The 20676-nt window shown below is 38.2% G+C and overlaps 1 protein-coding gene across 3 annotated transcripts in view; it reads right to left on the reverse strand.

The window, feature by feature from the left end:
- Positions 1–20676, reverse strand: part of SPATA6 (spermatogenesis associated 6) — a 212580-nt gene that overhangs the window by 173480 nt on the left and 18424 nt on the right. For all 3 annotated transcript variants that reach the window (XM_012000348.1, XM_012000350.1, XM_012000347.1), the window contains exon 3: positions 19585–19633. In XM_012000348.1, the coding sequence (XP_011855738.1) occupies positions 19585–19633 (49 nt within the window). The remainder of the gene's footprint in view (positions 1–19584; positions 19634–20676) is intronic.

Here is a 20676-nt window from a genome sequence, read left to right on the forward strand (position 1 = left end):
GTACCAAAACAGAGATATAGACCAGTGGAACAGAACAGAGTCCTCAGAAATAAAACTTTAAAATTTTGTGCATAAAAAGGCAGTATCAATGCATAAAAAGGCAATCCAAACAATGGGAGATAACATTTTCAAATAATACGTCTGATAAAAAAATTACAATCTAGAATATACAGAAAATTCCTAAAACAACAACAACAAAAAATTCAAAAATGGGTAAAATATTTAAATGGACACTTCTCCAAAGAGGATATATAAATGGCTAATAAGCACAAGATGTTCAAGTTCAGTAATAATTAAGAAAACGCAAATTACAACTAAAATGAGATACCATCTCACACTCATTGAACAGGCTATCAAAACAACAGAAAACAAGTGTGGGTGAGGATGTGGAGAAATTGGAATCCTTGTGCAGTTGATGAAAATGTAAAATGATACAGCTACAATGGAAAACAGTATGGCAATTTCTGAAAAAAATTAAAGGCTGAATTACCATATGAGCCAGCAATTCCACATCTGAATATATACTCAAAAGCATGGAAAGTAGGATTGGGAACAGATATTTGTACTCCCATGTTCGTAGCAGCATTAGTCACAATAACTAAAACATTGAAGCAACCAAAGTGTCCATCAACACATAAAGTGATAGGCTAAATGTGATGTATGCATACAATGGACTATCATTCATCCTTAAAAGGAAGGAAATTCTAACACATGTTACAACATGGATGAACCTAGAATACATTATGTTACATAAAATAAGCCAGTTTAAAAAAAAAACATAAATACAACATGATTGTGCTTATCTGAGATACTCAGAGTACTCAAAATCATAGAGATAGAAAACAGAATGGTGGTTGCCAGAGACTGCAGGGAGGCGAAAATGAGAATTATTGTTTAATGGGTATAGTTTCAGTTTTACAAGACGAAAAGAGTTATGGAGCTGCATGGTGCATTATGGGCTCACAACATTATAAATGTATTTAATACCACTAAACTGTATACTTAAAATGATTAAGATAGGAAATTTCATTATGTATATTTTACTGTAATAAAAATTACTTCAAGGAGAAAGACTAAATTATATAAAGAAAAGCTTTACGGAGAACTAATTCTGCTGGAACACAAATATTAAGTTAATGTAAACTACATCTACTGGAACATACAATACAATTAATCTTATTTTGTAACTGTCTATTATCTTATAGCTAAAAATAATTTTCCTCCTTCTTCTGTAAAACTTCTCATTTTCCCATGTACTTTTACTGTGAGTTATGAATTAAATGTACTACGATACTCCAGAAATATTACAGCAAAATAGTACATCAAAAGGCTATAGGAAATACCTTGCGTGCCAGACTACTGTTAAACCGATGTACTAGCACAAATAGCTGCTATAATAGTTTCTTCTAAATACCTATTTACCTGCCCAAACTATAAAGATAAATTAGTTTGAATATATTTGTTACATAAATCCTTAGTCCTACAAGCTCTCCTGAGGACTGAGTCAGAAATATTCTCATGCACAGACTTTGAGGAATTTATTCTTAGCCTCGCACCTTCACCTGAATGCATTTTAAAAGGGTTTCAAAAAACACTTTACCTGATAGTCCAGATATCAGGTAAGAACTAATTCCTAGAAGCTGAGAAGGAGGAGCTCTAATAAAACTGCTACTTTAGCTCCCTGTAGGTAAGAGAAATAAACAGAAACACCTAGTAACACACTGCAATATAAATAAAGATCATATCTTCTCTTTATCCAAAGGGTGGAAAAAGGAGACTGAAACAGCTATTCTATTATACATTTTCAAATACAATTTACATTTCCTAATCACAAGATTGTAACACCACAAACAGGTGTCTCTAAATAGGACAGTTCCAACAGTCATAAAAATGGTAACGAGAGGCAGTTATATGATGCATTTATGATATTTTGCTTAACTCTCTGGATATCAAACACCTAGTAGGTGCCAGGTACTATGCACTAGAGATACAGCAGTGAAAGAAAGAAAGGAAAAAAAAAAAAAACAAAAAACAGGAAAAATCTCTACTGTTATAAAATTGTTATTCTAGTGAGATAAAAAATTCAAAAATAAATAATATGTCAAATATGTCAGTGCTAGAAAGAAAAACAGGAGAACCATTCATTCCTTTTGCCCTGAGTGGTACTTTTTACACCTTTTGCTTTGGCAAAAATATTATTAGCCTACCCCTTTACTCTCAAAACATATTGGTGTACAAGATACAGATCTAAAGATAATAGAATAGAATTGAGACATTGACCAAAGAGGGGTGCTGTTCTATATATGTTGTTAAGAGAAGGCCTCTCCGATTATGATAAATCTGAGGAGTGACTGGAAGCAAGTGAGAGAGCAAGCCATATACACATTTGGAGGAAGAGCTTTTCAGGCAGTACATTTGTAGCAATATAGTGAGAGAACATCTGTGTGCACTTACGAGTGTGTGTGTGTGTCTGTAGATGAAAATCTGCAAACCTTCAGTGAAAGAAGATGAAAATCCAGTTTCAATAGAAAAATCTATGAAATAGAAAACTTTTTCATTCTCTTTCTTGCCTAAAAGTGGTTCCCAGGGTATACATTAGGCATAACTTACTTTGTTCTGGTAGATTCCAGAATTAAAACCATTTCCCTGAAGAGAAAACCTTCTCTATGAATGTAAAATTACCCTATTATGGCTTTTAATATCATTGGCATTTAATATAATTGTATTAATTTATGTAATATAACTATATAACTAATATAATTTATTAAATTATAATACATACAATCAATATATATCTCCCTAGAGTCTGAGGTGATTCTGGGTCCCTGGAGATTCCTTAGAGGAGCTTACAGGGTATGAAATAGAATTGGAAAGTTCTATAATAATACTAATAGTACTGACACTAATAATACATCACCAATAATAATAAACAAGGAACATTTTAAGTAATTAGTATGTTCAACTGAGAGGTGAAGCCAGCTGGACTTCCTGGGTCAAGTGGGGACTTGGAGAACTTTTGTGTCTAAAGGATTGTAAATGCACCAATCAGCACTCTGTAAAAACGCACCAATCAGCACTCTATGTCTAGTTAAAGGATTGTAAATGCACCCATCAGCACTCTGTAAAGACACATCAATCAGCACTCTGTCTAGCTAAAGGATTGTAAATGCACCAATTAGCACTTTGCAAAAATGCACCAATCAGCGCTCTGGGTCTAGCTACAGGATTCTAAATGTACCAATCAGCACTCTATAAAAATGCACCAATCAGCACTCTATAAAAATGCACCAATCAGCAGTCTGTAAGAATGCACCAATCAGTGCTCTGCGTCTTGCTAAAGGATTGTAAACACACCAATCAGCACTCCGTAAAATGGACCAATCAGCACTCTGTAAAATGGACCAATCAGAAGGATGTGGGCGGGGACAAATAAGGAAATAAAAGTTGGCCACCCCAGCCAGCAGCAGCAACCCGCTCAGGTCCCCTTCCATGCTATGGCAGCTTTGTTCTTTCGCTCTTCACAATAAATCTTGCTGCTGCTCACTCTTTGGGTCTGTGCCACCTTTAAGAGCTGTAACACTCACCACAAAGGTCCGTGGCTTCATTCTTGAAGTCCGCAAGACCGAGAACCCACCAGAAGGAACCAACTCCGGACACATCTTGGCGACCATGAAGGGACCATCGCCAAGCAGTGAGTACCATCGGACCCCTTTTGCTTGCTATTCTGTCCTATTTTTCCTCAGAATTTGGGGGCTAAATACCGGGCACCTGTTAGCCAGTTAAAAGCGACTAGTGCAGCTGCCGGACTAAAGACACAGTTGTCAGGCTTTCTGGGAAAGAGCTCTCTAACAACCCCTGACTCTTCGGAGTTGGGAGCATTGGTTTGCCTGGAACCAGTTTCCACTTTTCCTGTACTTCCGGGCTGAGCCGAGGGTCGACAGAGAGGAGACATTCAGCTCCAGGGTCCTGACAAAAAGTTGGTTGATGCTGTAGCCATGAGAGGAACTCTCAAAGTCACACCACCCAAGCAAGACTCGCCCACCTATCCTATCTATCCTAACCCTTGCCTCCTGGGTCCTAATGCCTGTCAGACAAACTTCCTCTTCCTTCTCTTCTCCAAGGCTAGTCCTGCTTCTAAAAACCACTCCCTGTCTCTGGTGCTTTTCTAGTTTCTCCTATAATGATTTATAGTATAAACTTCAGGACTCTGTTACCTTCTTTAGGCACCCGAGCTCACCAATCAGAAAGACATAATTTTTGCCCAAAGCCCCATTGGGTGGCGGGGACTATCTGGAATTTTAAGATCCCTCCTCAGACTAGCAGGCCTAACAAAAGCTATTCCTGAAGGTAGGATATGAGGAGTCACAGAAATTATATACTTCCTATTCATATGATGAGAAGTGAGGACAAAAGGCATCATTCTTCCAACCCTGGAGATCCCTTCCCTCCCTCAGGGTATGGCCTTCCACTTCATTTTTGGGTCATAACATCTTTATAGGACAGGGGAAAGGTCCCAATACTAACAGGAGAATGCTTAGGACTCTAACAGGTTTCTGAGAATGCATCGGTAAGGGCCACTAAATCCAATTTTTCTCAGTCCTCTTTGTGGTCTAGGAGGACAGGCAAGGGTACAGGTTTTCAAGAATGCGTCGGTAAGGGCCACTAAATCCGACCTTCCTCAGTCCTCCTTGTGGTCTAGGAGGAAAACTAATGTTTCTGCTGTGGTGTCACTGAGTGCAACTATTCCAATCAGCAGGTTCCAGGGACCGTTGCAGGTTCTTGGGCAAGAGGAGTTTCTGCTGCTGCATCGGTGAGTGCAACTATTCCAATCAGCAGGGTCCAGGGACCATTGCGGGTTCTTGGGCAAGAGTGGTTTCTGCCACTGCATCGGTGAGTGCAACTATTCCAATCAGCAGAGTCCAGGGACCATTTTGGGTTCTTGGGCAAGAAGGGTTTCTGATGCTGCATTGGTCAGTGCAACTATTCCGATCAGCAGGGTCCAGGGACTGTTGTGGGTTCTTGGGAAGAGGGAGAAAACAAACAAACCAAAACCACGGGCGGTTTTTTCTTTCAGATGGCAAACACTCAGGCATTAACACACTCAGCCTTGAAATGCATCATAAGCCATAGGGGCCAATTTGACCTGCAAACCCTGAAAAAGCAGCAGCTTATTTTTTTCTGCACTATGGCCTGGCCCCAGTATTCTCTCTCTGATGGGGAAAAAATGGCCACCTGAGGGAAGTATAAATTATAATACTATACTGCAGCTTGACCTTTTCTGTTAAGAGGGAAGGCAAATGGAGTGAAATATCTTATGTCCAAGGTTTCTTTTCATTGAAGGAGAATCCACAACTATGTAAAGCTTGCAATTTACATCCCACAAGAGGACCTCTCAGCTTACCCCCATGTCCTAGCCTCCCTATAGCTCCCCTTCCTATTAATGATAAGCCTCCTCTAATCTCCCCCACCCAGAAGGAAACAAGCAAAGAACTCTCCAAGGGACCATAAAAACCCCCTGGCTATCGGTTATGTCCCCTTCAAGCTGTAGGGGTACGGGAATTTGGCCCAATCCGGGTACATGTCACTTTCTCCCTCTCTGATTTAAAGCAGATCAAGGTAGACCTGGGGAAGTTTTCAGATGATCCTGATAGGTATACAGATGTCCTGCAGGGCCTAGGGCAAACCTATCTCACTTGGAGAGATGTCATGCTATGGTTAGATCAAACCCTGGCCTTTAACAAAAAGAATGCAGCTTTAGCTGCAGTCCAAGAGTTTGGAGATACCTGGTATCTTAGTCAAGTAAATGACAGAATGACAACTGAAGAAAGGGACAAATTCCCTAACAGTCAGCAAGCTATCCCCAGTATGAATCCCCACTGGGACCTCGACTCAGATCATGGGGACTGGAGTCACAAACATCTGTTGACCTGTGTTCTAGAAAGACTAAGGAGAATTAGGGAAAAGCCCATGAATTATTCAATGACGTCCACTGTAACTCAGGGAAAGGAAGAAAATCCTTCTGCCTTCCTCGAGTGGCTAAGGGAGGCCTTAAGAAAATATACTCCCCTGTCACCTGACTCATTTAAGGATCAACTGATCCTAAAAGATAAGTTTATTACCCAATCAGTCATAAATATCAGGAGAAAGCTCCAAAAGCAAGCTCTGGGCTCTGAAAAAAATCTGGAGGCATTATTAAACCTGGCAACCTCAGTGTTCTATAATAGGGACCAAGAGGAATAGGCCAAAAAGGAAAAGCAAGATCAGAGAAAGGCCACAGCCTTAGTCATGGCCCTCAGACAAACAAACCTTGGCAGCTCAGAGAGGACAGAAAATGGAGCAGGCCAATCACCTGGTAGGGCTTGTTACCAGTGCGGTTTGCGAGGACACCTTAAAAAAGACTGTCCAACAAGAAACAAGCTGTCCCATTGCCCATGTCCACTACATTGAGGCAATTACTGGAAGGCGAACTAACCCAGAGGACAAAGGTTCTATGGGCCAGAAGCCCCCAACCAGATGATCCAACAACAGGACTGAGGGTGCTCGGGGCGGGCAAGCGCCAACTCACGTCATCACCCTCACTGAGCCCCAGGTATGTTTAACCATTGAGGGCCAGGAAATTGACTTCCTGCTGGACACTGGCACAGCTTTCTCAGTGTTAATCTCCTGTCCCAGACAGCTGTCCTCAAGGCCCGTTACCATCTGAGGAATCCTGAGACAGCCTATAACCAGATATTTCTCCCACCTCCTCAGTTGTAACTGGGAGACTTTGCTCTTTTCACACGCCTTTCTTGTTATGCCTGAAAGTGTCATACCCTTATTAGGGAGGGACATATTAGCCAAAGCTGGAGCTACTTGGTACACGAATATGGGGAACAAGTTACCCATTTGTTGTCCCCTGCTTAAGGAAGGAATCAACCCTGAAGTCTGCGCACTGGAAGGAACAAACTCAAACTCCAGCCTTAAGCCTTCCCATAGGACAAAACTTCTCTATATGTCACAGAGAGAGCAGGAATAGCTCTTGAGGTCCTTAATCAGATTCATGGAACAACCCCACAACCAGTGGCATACCTAAGTAAGGAAACTGATATAGTAGCAAAAGGCTGGCCTCACTGTTTATGGGTAGCTGCGGCGGTGGCCATCTTAGGATCAGAGGCTATCAAAATAATACAAGGAAAGGATCTTACTATCTGGACTACTCATGATGTAAATGGCATACTAGGTGCCAAAGGAAGTTTATGGCTATCAGACAACTGCCTGCTTAGATACCAGGCACTACTCCTTGAGAGACCAGTGCTTCAAATATGCACGTGTGCGGCCCTCAACCCTGTGACTTTTCTCCCAGAGGATAGGGAACCAATTGCGCATGACTGCCAACAAATTACAGTCCAGACTTATGCCGCCTGAGAGGATCTCTTAGAATTCCCCTTAGCTAATCATGACCTTAACCTATATACCGACGGAAGTTCATTTGTGGAAAATGGGATATAAAGGGCAGGTTATGCCATAGTGGTGTAACAGTACTTGAAAGTAAGCCTTTTCCCTCAGGGACCGGTGCCCAGTTAGCAGAACTAGTGGCACTTACCTGAGCTTTAGAACTGGGAAAGGAAAAAAGAATAAATGTGTATACAGATAGCAAGTATCCTTATCTAATCCTATATGCCCATGCTGCAATATGTAAAGAAAGGGAATTCCTAACCACTCAGGGAACCCCCATTAAATACCACAAGGAAATCATGGAGTTATTGCACACAGTGCAAAAACCCAAGGAGGTGGCAGTCTTACACTGCCGAAGTCATCAAAAAGGGGAAGGAGAGAGGAGAACAGCAGCATAAGCGGCTGAGAGGCAGGGAAAGACCAGCAGAAAGGAAAGAGACAGAAAGTCAAAGAGAGAGAGAGAGAGGAAGAGACAGAGACAAAGAGGGAGTTAGAGAGAGAGAGAGAAAGAGAGAGACAGAAAGTCAAAGAGAGAAAGGAAGAGACAGACAAAGAGGGAGTCAGAAAGAAAGAGAAAGACAAAGAAGTCAGAGAGATGGAAGTAGTAAAGAAAAAACAGTGTACCCTATTCCTTTAAAAGCCAGAGTATATTTAAAACCTATAATTGATAATCAAAGGTCTTCTCTGCAACCCTGTAACACTCCAATACCACCTTGTTATCAGTGTAAACTAGGGTGTAGCCTGAAAGCACTGAGGCCACTGACAACCCATAGCCTTCCTATCAAAAATCCTTAACCCAGGAGGTTTCCTAACTCGGAATCTAAATCTTAACTAATTACCATACAAAGGTCTGACCAGACCCAGAAGGAACACCCCTCAGGACAGGAGATAGGTGGTTCCTCCCAGGCGATTAAGGAAAAAAGACACAATTCAGTATGTGATAAGGAAGCAGAGTTAAGAAAACTGCCTAATAATTGGTCTGCTCCAACTTGCGACTTGTTTGCACTCAGCCAAACCTTAAAGTACTTACAGAAACAGGAAGCAGCCATCTATACCAGTTCTAAGTTAATATGGACTGAACAAGGTTTTATTAATAGCAAAGAAAAATTAAAATCCCAAACTTACAAGGTTTTCAACAAAAGTAAAATATGGTAAAAGTTAACAGTGTAACACGTATTATTCTAACTTCCAATCTTATGGAAATCAGACCCTATCAGTGCCCCTCAAAGCTCAAGTCTGTCAGCGCAGGGCCATGCAACTAATTCCCCTACTCACAGGGTTAGAAATGGCCACTGCTACAGGAAATAGAGAAGCAGATTTATCTACTTCATTATCCTACTACCACACACTCTCAAAGGATTTCTCAGAGAGTTTGCAAGAAATAACAAAATCTATCCAGTAAGGATAGTAACTACAATCCCAAATACTCTTTGGCAGCAGTGACTCTCCAAAACCACTGAGGCCTAGACTTCCTCACTGCTGAGAAAGGAGGACTTTGCACCTTCTTAGGGGAAGAGTGTTGCTTTTACACTAACCAGTCAGGGATAGTATGGGATGCCACCCAGCATTAACAGGAAAAGGCTTCTGAAATCAGACAACGCCTTTCAAACTCTTATAACAATCTCTGGAGTTGGGCGACATGACTTCTCCCCTTTCTAGGTCCCATGACAGCCATCTTGCTATTACTCACCTTCGGGCCCTGTATTTTTAACCTCCTTGTCAAATTTGTTTCCTCTAGGATCGACACCATCAAGCTACAGATGGTCTTACAAATGGAACCCCAAATGAGCTCAATTAACAACTTCTACCGAGGACCCCTGGACCAACCCACTGGCCCTTTGAATGGCCTAAAGAGTTCCCCTCTGGAGGACACTACAACTGCAGCGCCCCTTTTTGCCCCATCCAGCAGGAAGTAGCTAGAGTGGTCATCGCCCAATTCCCAACAGCAGTTGGGAGCCTGTTAAGAGGGGTGATTGAGAGGTGAAGCCAGCTGGAATTCCTGGGTGGAGTGTGGACTTGAAGAACCTCTGTGTCTAGCTAAAGGATTGTAAATGCAACCATCAGCACTCTGTAAAAACGCACCAATCAGTGCTCTGTGTCTAGCTAAAGGATTATAAATGCACCAATAGCACTCTGTAAAAACGTGCCAATCAGCACTCTGTCTAGCTAAAGGATTGTGAATGCACCAATCAGCACTCTGTGAAAATGCACCAATCAGTGCTCTGTGTCTAGCTTTAAAAGACTGTAAATGCCCCAATCAGCAATGTGTAAAAACGCAACAATCAGCACTCTGTGTCTAGCTGAAGGATTGTGAATATATCAATCAGCACTCTGTAAAAACACACCAATCAGGCTCTGGGTCCAGCTGAAGGACTGTAAATGCACCAATCAGCACTCTGTAAAAATGCACCAATCAGCGCTCTGGGTCTAGCTAAAGGATTGTAAATGCACCAATCAGCACTGTGTGTCTAGCTAAAGGTTATAAACGCACCAATCAGCACTCTGTAAAACGGACCAATCAGAGAAGGACGTGGGTGGGGACGAAAAAGGAAATAAAAGCTGGCCACCCCAGCCAGCAGCGGTGACCTGCTCAGGTCCCCTTCCACGCTGTGGAAGCTTTGTTCTTTCATTCTTCACAATAAATCTTACTGCTGCTCACTCTTTGGGTCTGTGACACCTGTAAGAGCTGTAACATTCACCACAGAGGTCCGCAGCTTAATTCTTGAAGTCAGCAAAACCAAGAACCCACCGGAAGGAACCAACTCCAGACACACAAGGACTGTCAGAATCATTTGATCTGAGGTTACTCAAGGATCTGACCATTTATAGACTATCCAGTTAAAGGGGTGCTAGGGTCCCCTTGAGAATCTGGAGCATGTTCAATTTGTTTTTTAATAACACATTTTTAATTAATAAATTTTTGATTTTAGGCAGACAGATAAGCACATACTAGTTTTGTATTTTAGACAATAGGAAATGTATATATGACTCAATTCCAGTACTAGAATAGGTAGGTGAAAATTCCAGAAGATTCCACATTGGTTCAATAATTTTCCTTACTTGAAATTCTTCTCTATGCTTCCACTGACATACAGCCAAACTGATTAAGTTATTTGGGCTTGACTTTATATTTTATTTAAATGGGTTATTTCTGTCATTTCTGCTATCATTCTGTGTTTAAATTTAAAGGCTCAGTACTATGGAGACACATTGTAGGAACATCTATGAGGTGCTGCCAGGGCATCTATTCCTCTCCTTTCCCCTTCCATTACAGATCTACGTAGTTCTTAAAAAGCTAACACATGTACCACCTGAACGAAAGGCAGAACATGTGTATATAGGCTACGCCAACAGCATACTACATCCCCCTTTCTACTCTGATTAGAATAAACCTCAAAGCTTGATGAAAAGTATGGAACACAGACCTCTTACTTATTCTTAAGGATATGGTGGGGAAGATATGAGGCCTGAGACCACTGCAATTTTGCTGCTATAAATTTTGCTGCCATACATGAGATTAAGATTCAAGAAAATATAACAATTATAAATGTATAAGCAATTAAGACAGAGCCTCAAAATAAATACATCACACTAGGTCCAATTAGGAGAGAGAAGCCACACAGGAAAAGTTTAATATAAAGAACAGTTAACTATAACAGGGTATTCAAGGAGTAAGAGACTGTCTAGGAAGATGTAAAAAGAATTTAAAATAATATAGGAATAGCAGGTAGAGAAGCAGCCATTACCCCTAGGGCTCAGAGTACCAACAAAAAAACTACATAAGCCCTCTTGCCCAGTGACGAGATCAGACGTTGTTGGAGAGGGTACAGTCTGGGCTCACTGAAAGAGAAGTCACTCTAGTGCTGTGCCAGTGGTACATATTGAAAATCTGCCCTGTGGAACTTGCCAGAAATTCTCCCTCTAGGATACCAGGGAGGCTATTTACAGGGAGATATTTCACCAGAAGCTTCACTGTAGAACCACCCAAAGAAAGGCCAACTGGGGAAAAACACTGCAGACCACCCTGTATTGCAATACCTGGCCACTTGAGAGGCTACATGGCCTTCAGAAGCCTGGTGCTGGAAAAAGTCAAGTGAATACATTGGTACCTGGAAGCAAAATCTGTTCCCCTGCAGTATTTCTTCAGGGTCCTCTAATATACAAAGCTTCAGTACCAGGTAGAGAAAAAAAAAATTTAAGGGTTTAAGTCAATTTCCACAGAACAGGAAAGAAGATTGAATTTGGTTAGGTGCAATAAATTGATAACCAGCAGATTATATGAAGCAAAACCTGATATAAATGAAAGAAGATATAATTCAATAATTATAATTAGACATTTAAATACCTTTCTCTTAGTAATTAGTAAAACAACCAACTCTCCCAAAAGAATACAATCAGAATGCACAAGACTTGAACATTACCAACTTAAATGACAGAAATAGATTGATACAGAATAATCAATCAATGACAACAAAATACAGTTGACCTTAACTGCATAGGTCCATTTATACATGAATTTTCTTCTGCCTCTGCTACCATTGAGACAGCAAGACCAACCTCTTCTCTTTCTCTTCCTCCTCAGCCTGCTCAACATGAAGATGATGATAGACTTTTATGATGAACTTCTACTTAAAAAATAGTAAATATATTTTCTTTTTTCATGGTTTTCTTAACATTTGCTTTTCTCTAGCTTACTTTATTATAAGAATATAGTATATAATATATATAACAAACAAAATATGTGTTAATTGACTGCTTATGTTATTGGTAACGCTTCTAGTCAAGAATAGGTTATTACCAGTTAAGTTTTCAGGGGAGTCAAAAGTTATACGTGGCTAGGCACGGTGGCTCATGCCTATAATCCCAGCACTCTGGGAGGCCAAGGCAGGTGGATCACCTGAGGTCAGGAGTTCCAGGCAAGACTGGGCAACACGGCGAAACCCCACATGTACCAAAAATACAAAAATTAGCCGAACATGGTGTCACGCATCTGTAGTCCCAGCTACTCAGGAGGCCAAGGTAGGAGAATCACTTGAACCTGCGAGACGGAGCGTGCAGTGAGTTGACATCACACCACTGCACTCCAGGCTTGGCGACAGGGTAAGACTCCATCTCAAAACAAAAAAACGTTATACATGAATTTTCGATTACATGGGGGAGACAGCACCCCTAACTCCCATCTTGTTCAAAGGTCAACTGTACACAATCTTTTCAAGTGCACTTGGAACACACTCAAGACCATAGGATAGGCCATAAACAAGCCTCAATAAATATAAAAAAGTTAAAATCGTACAAATTATGTTCTCTCACAACAACAGAATTAAATTAGAATCAACTTTAGAAAGAAATATAGGAAATCCCCAAATATTTGGAAATAAGATATTTCAAAAGAACCCACGGTCAAAGAAGAAATCAAACCAAAAAAAATTGGACAATATCTTAAAATTAATGGAAACAAAAATAACATCAAAATTTATGAAATAGGGCAAAGTCAGGGGGAAGATGGAAATTTACACTTTTAAAAGCTTGTATTAAGCTTTGCACATTGGTAGTATCGTAGCCAATGAGATTTATCCAAGGCAAGATTATTGCTAATAAAAAGTTTATATTAGAAAGGAAAAAAATATCTGTAATCAATCATCTATGCTTCCACCTCAAGAAGCTGCCAGCCTGAGCAAAATGGCAAAACCCCATCTCTACAAAAAATAAAAAAATTAGCTGGGCATGGTGGCATATGCCTGTGGTCCCAGCTACTTGGGAGGCTAAGGTGGAAAAATCACTTGAACCTAGGATGTAGAGGCTGCAGTCAGCCATGTTCATGCTACTGTACTCCAGCCTGGGTGACAGAGCAAGATCCTATCTCAAAAAAAAAGGATAAGCTGAAAAAGGATGAGTAAATCATAGGCAAAGTAGGTACAGGTTGAATATCCCTAATCCAAAAACATGAAATCTGAAGTCCCAAAATCCAAAACTTTTTGAATGCTGACATTATGCCACAAGTGGAAAATTCCACATGTATCATCACATGATGGGTCACAGTCAAAATGTTGGCACGCAACAAGTTTATTCAGGTTCCCCACGGGAAAAAAAGACATTCTCCATCCGCATCAACAGCAATCTTTTCTGAGCACACCCATATTCCACCACACAAGCACACCTACAAAAGGTAATAAAATGGCATGTGTGTAGGCTGAACATGCCAATGGCAAGTTCCCTACAATGCCTCACTCCATATAAATTCAGAGTCAGAAATGATGGTGATGTCAAATAATCACAGACCGTCCACACAGGTGGCTGAGATAGTGACACGTTTGCTTTCTGATGGCTCAATATACACAAAATTTGTTTCATGCACAAATTATTTAAAATATTGTATAAAATTACCCTCACACTCTTTGTACAAGGTATATATGGAACATAAATAAATTTCATGTTTACATTTAGGTCCCATCCACAAGATATCACATTATGAATATATGTGAATAATCCAAAATCCTTCTACAAGGACCAAACATTTCTGGTCCCAGGCATTTTGGATAAGAGACACTCAACCTGTAGAAGGAAGAAATACAAAGATCAAAATGAAAATCAATGAAATAGAACAGAAAAAAAGAATAGACAAAAATCATTGAAATAAAGAAATTGTTTCTTCAAAAATATCAAACTGATAAACTTTTAGGCTAACCATCCAAGAAAAAAGACAGAAAACACAAATTGCCAAAATCAAGAATGAAAAAGAGAACATTGCTACTAATCTCGCAGAAATTAGAAGGATCCTAAGGGGAAAAGATGAACAACCTTATGCAAACAAGGTAGACATCTTAGATGAAAGACAAATACCTAGGAAGACACAAATATCAGAGCTAACTCAAAAAGAAATAAACATATAACAGGAATTTGATACAGTAATTTAAAACCTTCCCACAAAGAAAAGCCCAGGCCCAAATGGCTTTGCTGCTAAATTGAAACAAATATTTAAAGATAAAATAATTCCAATTCTAAACGAACTCTTCCAGGTAACAGAGAAAGAGGGAACATTTCTCAATCTATCATATGAGGCCAGTATTACCTGGATAACAAAGCAAGAAAATGAAATTATAAAACTACAGACCAATAGTCCTCATAAAGAGACACAAAAAATCATTAACAAAATATTAGCAAACTAATATTCTGATTCTGGGAAAATATACAAGAATTTGTATTTTATTAGTTTGCTAATATGCTGATTCTGGGAAAATAAAACTGATTCTGGGAAAATATAAAAGGACTATATACTATGACCAAGTACAATTTATCCCAGAAATGACATGTCTGTTTAACATTGGAAAATCAATTAATGTAATAAACCACATTAACAGAATGAAGGGAAAAATCACATGATTACCTTGACATGGAAGAATGTACTTGACAAAATCCAATACCCACTCATGATAAAACCTCTCAAACAGCCCAGATTAGATCTCTTCATCTTATATAAATCATAGAGAATCTTCTGATAAAGGATATCTCTCTTACAAGAAAAACCACAGCCAACCTCACATTTTATGGAAGATTGAGTATTTTTCCCCTAACATCAGAAACAAGGCAAGAATGTCTATGTTTATCACTTCTAGTCAACACTGTACTGAAGGTCCAAGCCAGTGGAGGAAGAAGAAGAGCAGGAGGAGGAAGAGAGGGAACAAGAGAGGGAGGAGGAAGACGAAGAAGAGGGAGAGGAAGAGGAAGAAGAGGAGAAACGAAAGTAAAGGTACACAGATTGGAAAGAAAAAAGTAAAACTGCCATTATTCTCAGATCATATAATTCTGAATATAAAAATTAATCTACAAGAACAACAATAAAAAACCTACCTGAACTAAAAAATGTTTAGCAGGTGCAGAGTTCAAGATATATAAAATCTATTTTATTTCTAAAATACAGCATACAAGAATTTAAAAATAAAATTAATGAAACAATTCTATTCATAATAGCATCAAAAATAATAAAATACTTGGAAATCAATCCAACAAAAGAAATGCATACTGTATACTAAAAACTCTAAAACATTGTTGAGAGAAATTAAAGATCTAAAAAAAAAAAATGAAAAGACATACCAGGTTCATAGATCAGAGATTTAATAGGTTTAAGAAAGCAGTTCTCCCCTAAATTCATCTCTAAATTCAACACTATTTCTGTCAACACTGTTCCTATTCAACATTCTTCTTATGTAGTTCCAAGCCAGCTTTTATGTTGAAACTGACAAGCTGACTCAAATTTATATGATATGCAGAGGACCCAGAAATAGTCAAAACAAAGTTGAAGAACTTACACAATATAACTTCAAAACTTACCATAAAGTTAAAGACAGTGGTACTGACATAAGGATAGACATACAGATGAGTGGAACAGGCTAGACAGTCCAGAAGTAAACCCCCACATTTACAGTCAATTGGTTTTCAACAAAGGTGCAAAGATGATTAAATGAGGAAAAGGACTGTCGTATCAACAAATGATGCTGAGACAACTGGATAGCCATCCATCAAAAACAAACAAAAAAACTACACCCTTACCTCACGCCATACATAAAATGTAACTCAAACTATATGATAGGCCTAAAGGCAAGAGATAAAAATATAAAATGTCCAGAAGAAAAGACAGGAGAAAATGTTTGTGACCTTGGGTTAGGCAAATATTTCATAGACATGACAGCAAAACCATTTTAAAAATTGATAAATTAGACTTAATAACTTTCAGTTCTCAAAAGACACCATTGAGAGAATAAAAAGACAAACCGCAGACTGGGAAAAGTATTTACAAATCATATATCTGATAAAGGATTTATATTTATAATTTTTTTTTTAAAAAACTTACAACTCAATACAAAGACAACCCATTGCAAAACTGGGCAAAAGTTTTGAATAAGAATTTTACAAGAAAAAATGAATAGCTAATAAGCTCATGTAAATATGTTCAAAATCATTAGTCACTATTAAATTGCAAATGAAAAATACAATAAGCTACTATTACACACCATCCAAAAGACTGACAATATCAAATCTTGAGGATGATGTCGAGAAATTGAAACATTCATACATTGTTGGCGGGAATGTAGAATGGTACAGTAATTTGGAAAACAGGTTGACAGTTTCCTAAAATTCTAAACATATACTTAGCATACAACCCAGCACATATCCACATATTCATACCAACATGATTCATAATTGTCCAAAACTGAAAACAGTCCAAATGTCCATCAAATAGTCAATGTGGAAGGGAAACATTCCATACAACAGAATACTATTCAGCAATAAAAAGGAATGAACTACTTGGATGTGGAACAACATGAATGATTCTGATAAACATTACTCTAAATGAAAAGAAACCAGAGAAAAAAGACTATATATTATATAACTCTTCTGATGAAATTTTTAGAAAAGGCAAATATAGAGAGACAGAAAATACATTGGTTTCTGGGGACTGGGAGGTGGGCATAGGGACTGACTGCAAATAGGCATCAGGAACTTTTTGGGGTGGTAGAGACATTCTAAATTGGAAAACGATGATGATACACAATTGTATAAATCTTCTAGAAATCATTTTAACTATAGTTAAAATGGGTGAATTTTATGACATATAAATTATACCTCACTAAAGCTGTTAAATAAAGTAAGGGAAGCAGGGAATGAAGGATTTGCCCTGCCTTTCCTCTAGGAACTATATTTCAAAGTAACAAAATTGCTGATTAGGAAAATTTCTCTTATAGAAAAATTCTAGTTAATAAATACAAAAGAATGACAATATTAGAAAAATAATAATGTGCAACCCGTAAGGAAAAAATAGATCTCAAGGGATACTACAGCTATTACATGAAAAGCTGATGAGGCGCCTTATAATGGAGGAATCAGGCTGATGCTGTCTGGAGCCAAATTATCATTCTTAGCATGACTAAATGTAAAACAATCAGATATTTTATGCAACTTGACATAATGCCATTAAGTACACAGCACTAACTATGAAGATTTCTTGCTAAAGTAACAAAATAAGCCAGAATCTAATCAAACCTCTATGTCTAATTATCAGTTTATAAAACAAGTAATAAACAATCTAAGCAACATTTTAAGGAAGCAATCAGCCAAACTCGAACTGTATGACATTCTAAATGACCTAGTTTTTCTAACAAACCCATAGTATTAAAAACAAAAAAAAGTGTAGGACACTACTACGGGAAAAAAGAGAGAAATCAACATATATGGTGTGTGAACCACACCTGATTTTAACAAATCAATTGCAAAAAGACACTTTGGGGATAACTAGGGATATGTGAATTATTACTGTTTGATTTTATTAAGAAATTACTGATTTTGTTAGGTGTGATACCAGCATGGCAGTTCTATATTTTTTAAAGCCTTTATCTGTTAGAGGCCATACCGAAGTATTTATGGTGAAATGACATAATGCATAGGATTTGCTTTTAAATATTTCAGCAATGCTCTTCAGGTGGCAGAGTGAACATGTAATAAGATTGGCAAAATGCCAAAAATTACTGAAGCTGGGTGACAGATACACAGGATTTCATCACATTCTATTCTCTCCACTTTTAGTGTTGGTATTATAAACTCATCCATTTTTTTTAAAATTAAGGAACCAAAAAAGATTGCAAAACGGTATAGTAAGGGAGGAGTAAAAGACAAAAGAGCTCAAAGCACATTAGAGAGGTCAAGGATAAAGACTAACATGGAAGTAATCAGAGGATAGCTAATACATGAAGCCAAGTCTTTGGAGAGTATTATATAAGGAGACGCCATAAACAAAGTATAAAAAGAGATCAGAGAAGAAAGCCAGTGGAATATTAATATTTGAAGATAGGGCAGAGAAAGATGAATTTAAAAAGGATACGAAAAAGTAGAATACTAGTGGTTGGGAAGAGAGCCCAAGGAAAAAAAAATCAGGGAAATCAAAGAAAGAAAATTTCCAAAAAATAATAACCACTAAGTACACTTCTTATAACCTCAAAATTTCAAATCAAATGGGACAAAAAAGGCATTATTTTTTAACAGAAGAATTTCAAAATGAGAGAAATGTTTATCTTCACTTTTTTTTAAGATACACAGTTTCCCAGATACTGAACAAGATGTTCAGTAAACATTAAAATTCGTATATCCATTAGCACCAAACTGCCACCTAGCTAGTCTGCTGCAGTGGAAAATATAATACCAAGGGCTAGAACAGCTATACAAAATAAATAAGATACTGACATTGGCCATAAAGAGTTATTGGGAGAAGAGTCACTAAACTATAAGCTCCATGAGATAGACAATGGGCCAGATTTTTCCTCCCTATATACCCAGATTCTTGCATGTTCCAGGCTACATGTTTCTACATTGCTAGAGTTGCAATGGGACCAGCAGAGGAGGCCAAATGGAAAGGAAAGTTAATAATGATTATGCTCAATTTTACTGGCCTTTGGAGCCACAGTTATACATTACATCAATCTGGTGATCCCAGAGCCCTTTCTAATTACAATGATAAATTAACAGAGCTTTTCATTTAACACCCAGAGCTTAAAAAGTGTACACTCTTGCATTGCTGCTCTCACAAATAGTTGTATCTTTTTATAGTTGATTCTGAGTACTTTGAAGAATTTACTTGTTACGTAGAGCCTTGGAAAAATGTATTTTTCAAATAATTTATTAACGTAATGAATACAATGTAAAGTGCAAAAGCATATATTTTAAGCTATCATTACTTTGATCTTATTCACTCTCTTGACTTGAAATACACTGAAGTTGAAGACATATTTCTGTTTGCAGGGCAAAATCTCACGTAACATGAATCTCTATCATTATATCACAAACACCCCATATCGTCTTAATCAATAAAAAGATTAAATAAGTCTCAGTTTTCCATAAACCAAACACACAAAAAAAGAAGTAATTCTCAGCCTCTCTGCAGCATATACATCTTTTATTATTTCCAGGAATATTCTGAAATTCTAAAAAGTATTTAGAATAAATACTAAATAAATACTAAATAAAGACTAAAAGTCTCAGCTCAAGATTTTTTAAGTTCTACTAACCCCTTTTAAACTTTTATTTAACCCAAGATTAAAGATCATAAGGATAATAAATCCTAAAATGTCTTAGAATCAGGAATTAAAAAGTTAAAAAACTTACATTCAAGCTGTGTAACCACATCTCCAGGATCTACTGCTTCCGGGAACACCTACAGTGAGAAGATATAGGGAGAGGCAGGAAGGAAGATATGTATGAATATTTTTTTCTCCCCTCATTCCCAAAATATCATTCCTTTCACAATCACAGAAACTTTTGACATTATTGAGAACTGTCAGTTCCTCTCTGCTTCCCATCACTACAAAATATTCTACAAATAAACTTTACAGCTTGTGCTGCCTCCGTCTCCAACTTCCTCTGCTAGTATTCTTCCTCCTGTTACCATGATCATACTACGCCTTCTTGGTGTTCCTCCAATGCATCAAGATTATTCTCAACAACAAGTCTTTATATTTGTTATTCCTCTACTTAGAATGCTCTTCTCCTAGACCTTCAAATAAGAGTGATATAATTTCATAATTCAGGCTCAGCTTAAATGCTATTGCCTTCTCTGACCACCTTTTACAAAAGACAATCCCCCAAATCCCCGTACCCGCCCATTACCCTCTTCATGCACTTATCACTATCTAAAATTATTCACATATTTATTTGGTTATTGTCTGTTTCCCCCATTACAATGAAAGCTCCCAAAGGGGAGGATTTTGCCTTGTTTACCATATGTCCTCAGTGCCTAGAAAAGTCCACGGAATAGAGTAGGTTCTGGAGAAAAAGAAGAAAGAAGGAATAAGGGAAGAAAAGAAGGTGAGAAGAAAGGAAAGAAGATGAGAAAGAAGGAAATTAAAAAGTAAGAAACACAATTGGTAATAATTAACCAAAAGCAGCAGTTTTAGGGGAAAAAAAAGACTTATAGAAGGAAGTACCAAGAAACAGTCATAAGTAAAATACTGTATATTCTTTGTTTTTTAGATGGAGTCTCACTCTGTCACTCAGGCTGGAGTGCAATGATGCAATCTCCTCTTACTGCAACCTCCACCGCCCAGGTTCAAGCAATTTTCCTGCCTCAGGCCCCTGAGTAACTGGGATTATAGGCATGTACCACCACATACAGCTATTTTTCGTATTTTTAGTAGAGACAGGGTTTCACCATTTTGATCAGGCTGGTCTCAAATTCCTGACCTCAGGTGATCCACCCGC

Source organism: Mandrillus leucophaeus, unplaced genomic scaffold (assembly GCF_000951045.1).
Source record: "Mandrillus leucophaeus isolate KB7577 unplaced genomic scaffold, Mleu.le_1.0 Scaffold626, whole genome shotgun sequence".
Classification (NCBI taxonomy): domain Eukaryota; kingdom Metazoa; phylum Chordata; class Mammalia; order Primates; family Cercopithecidae; genus Mandrillus; species Mandrillus leucophaeus.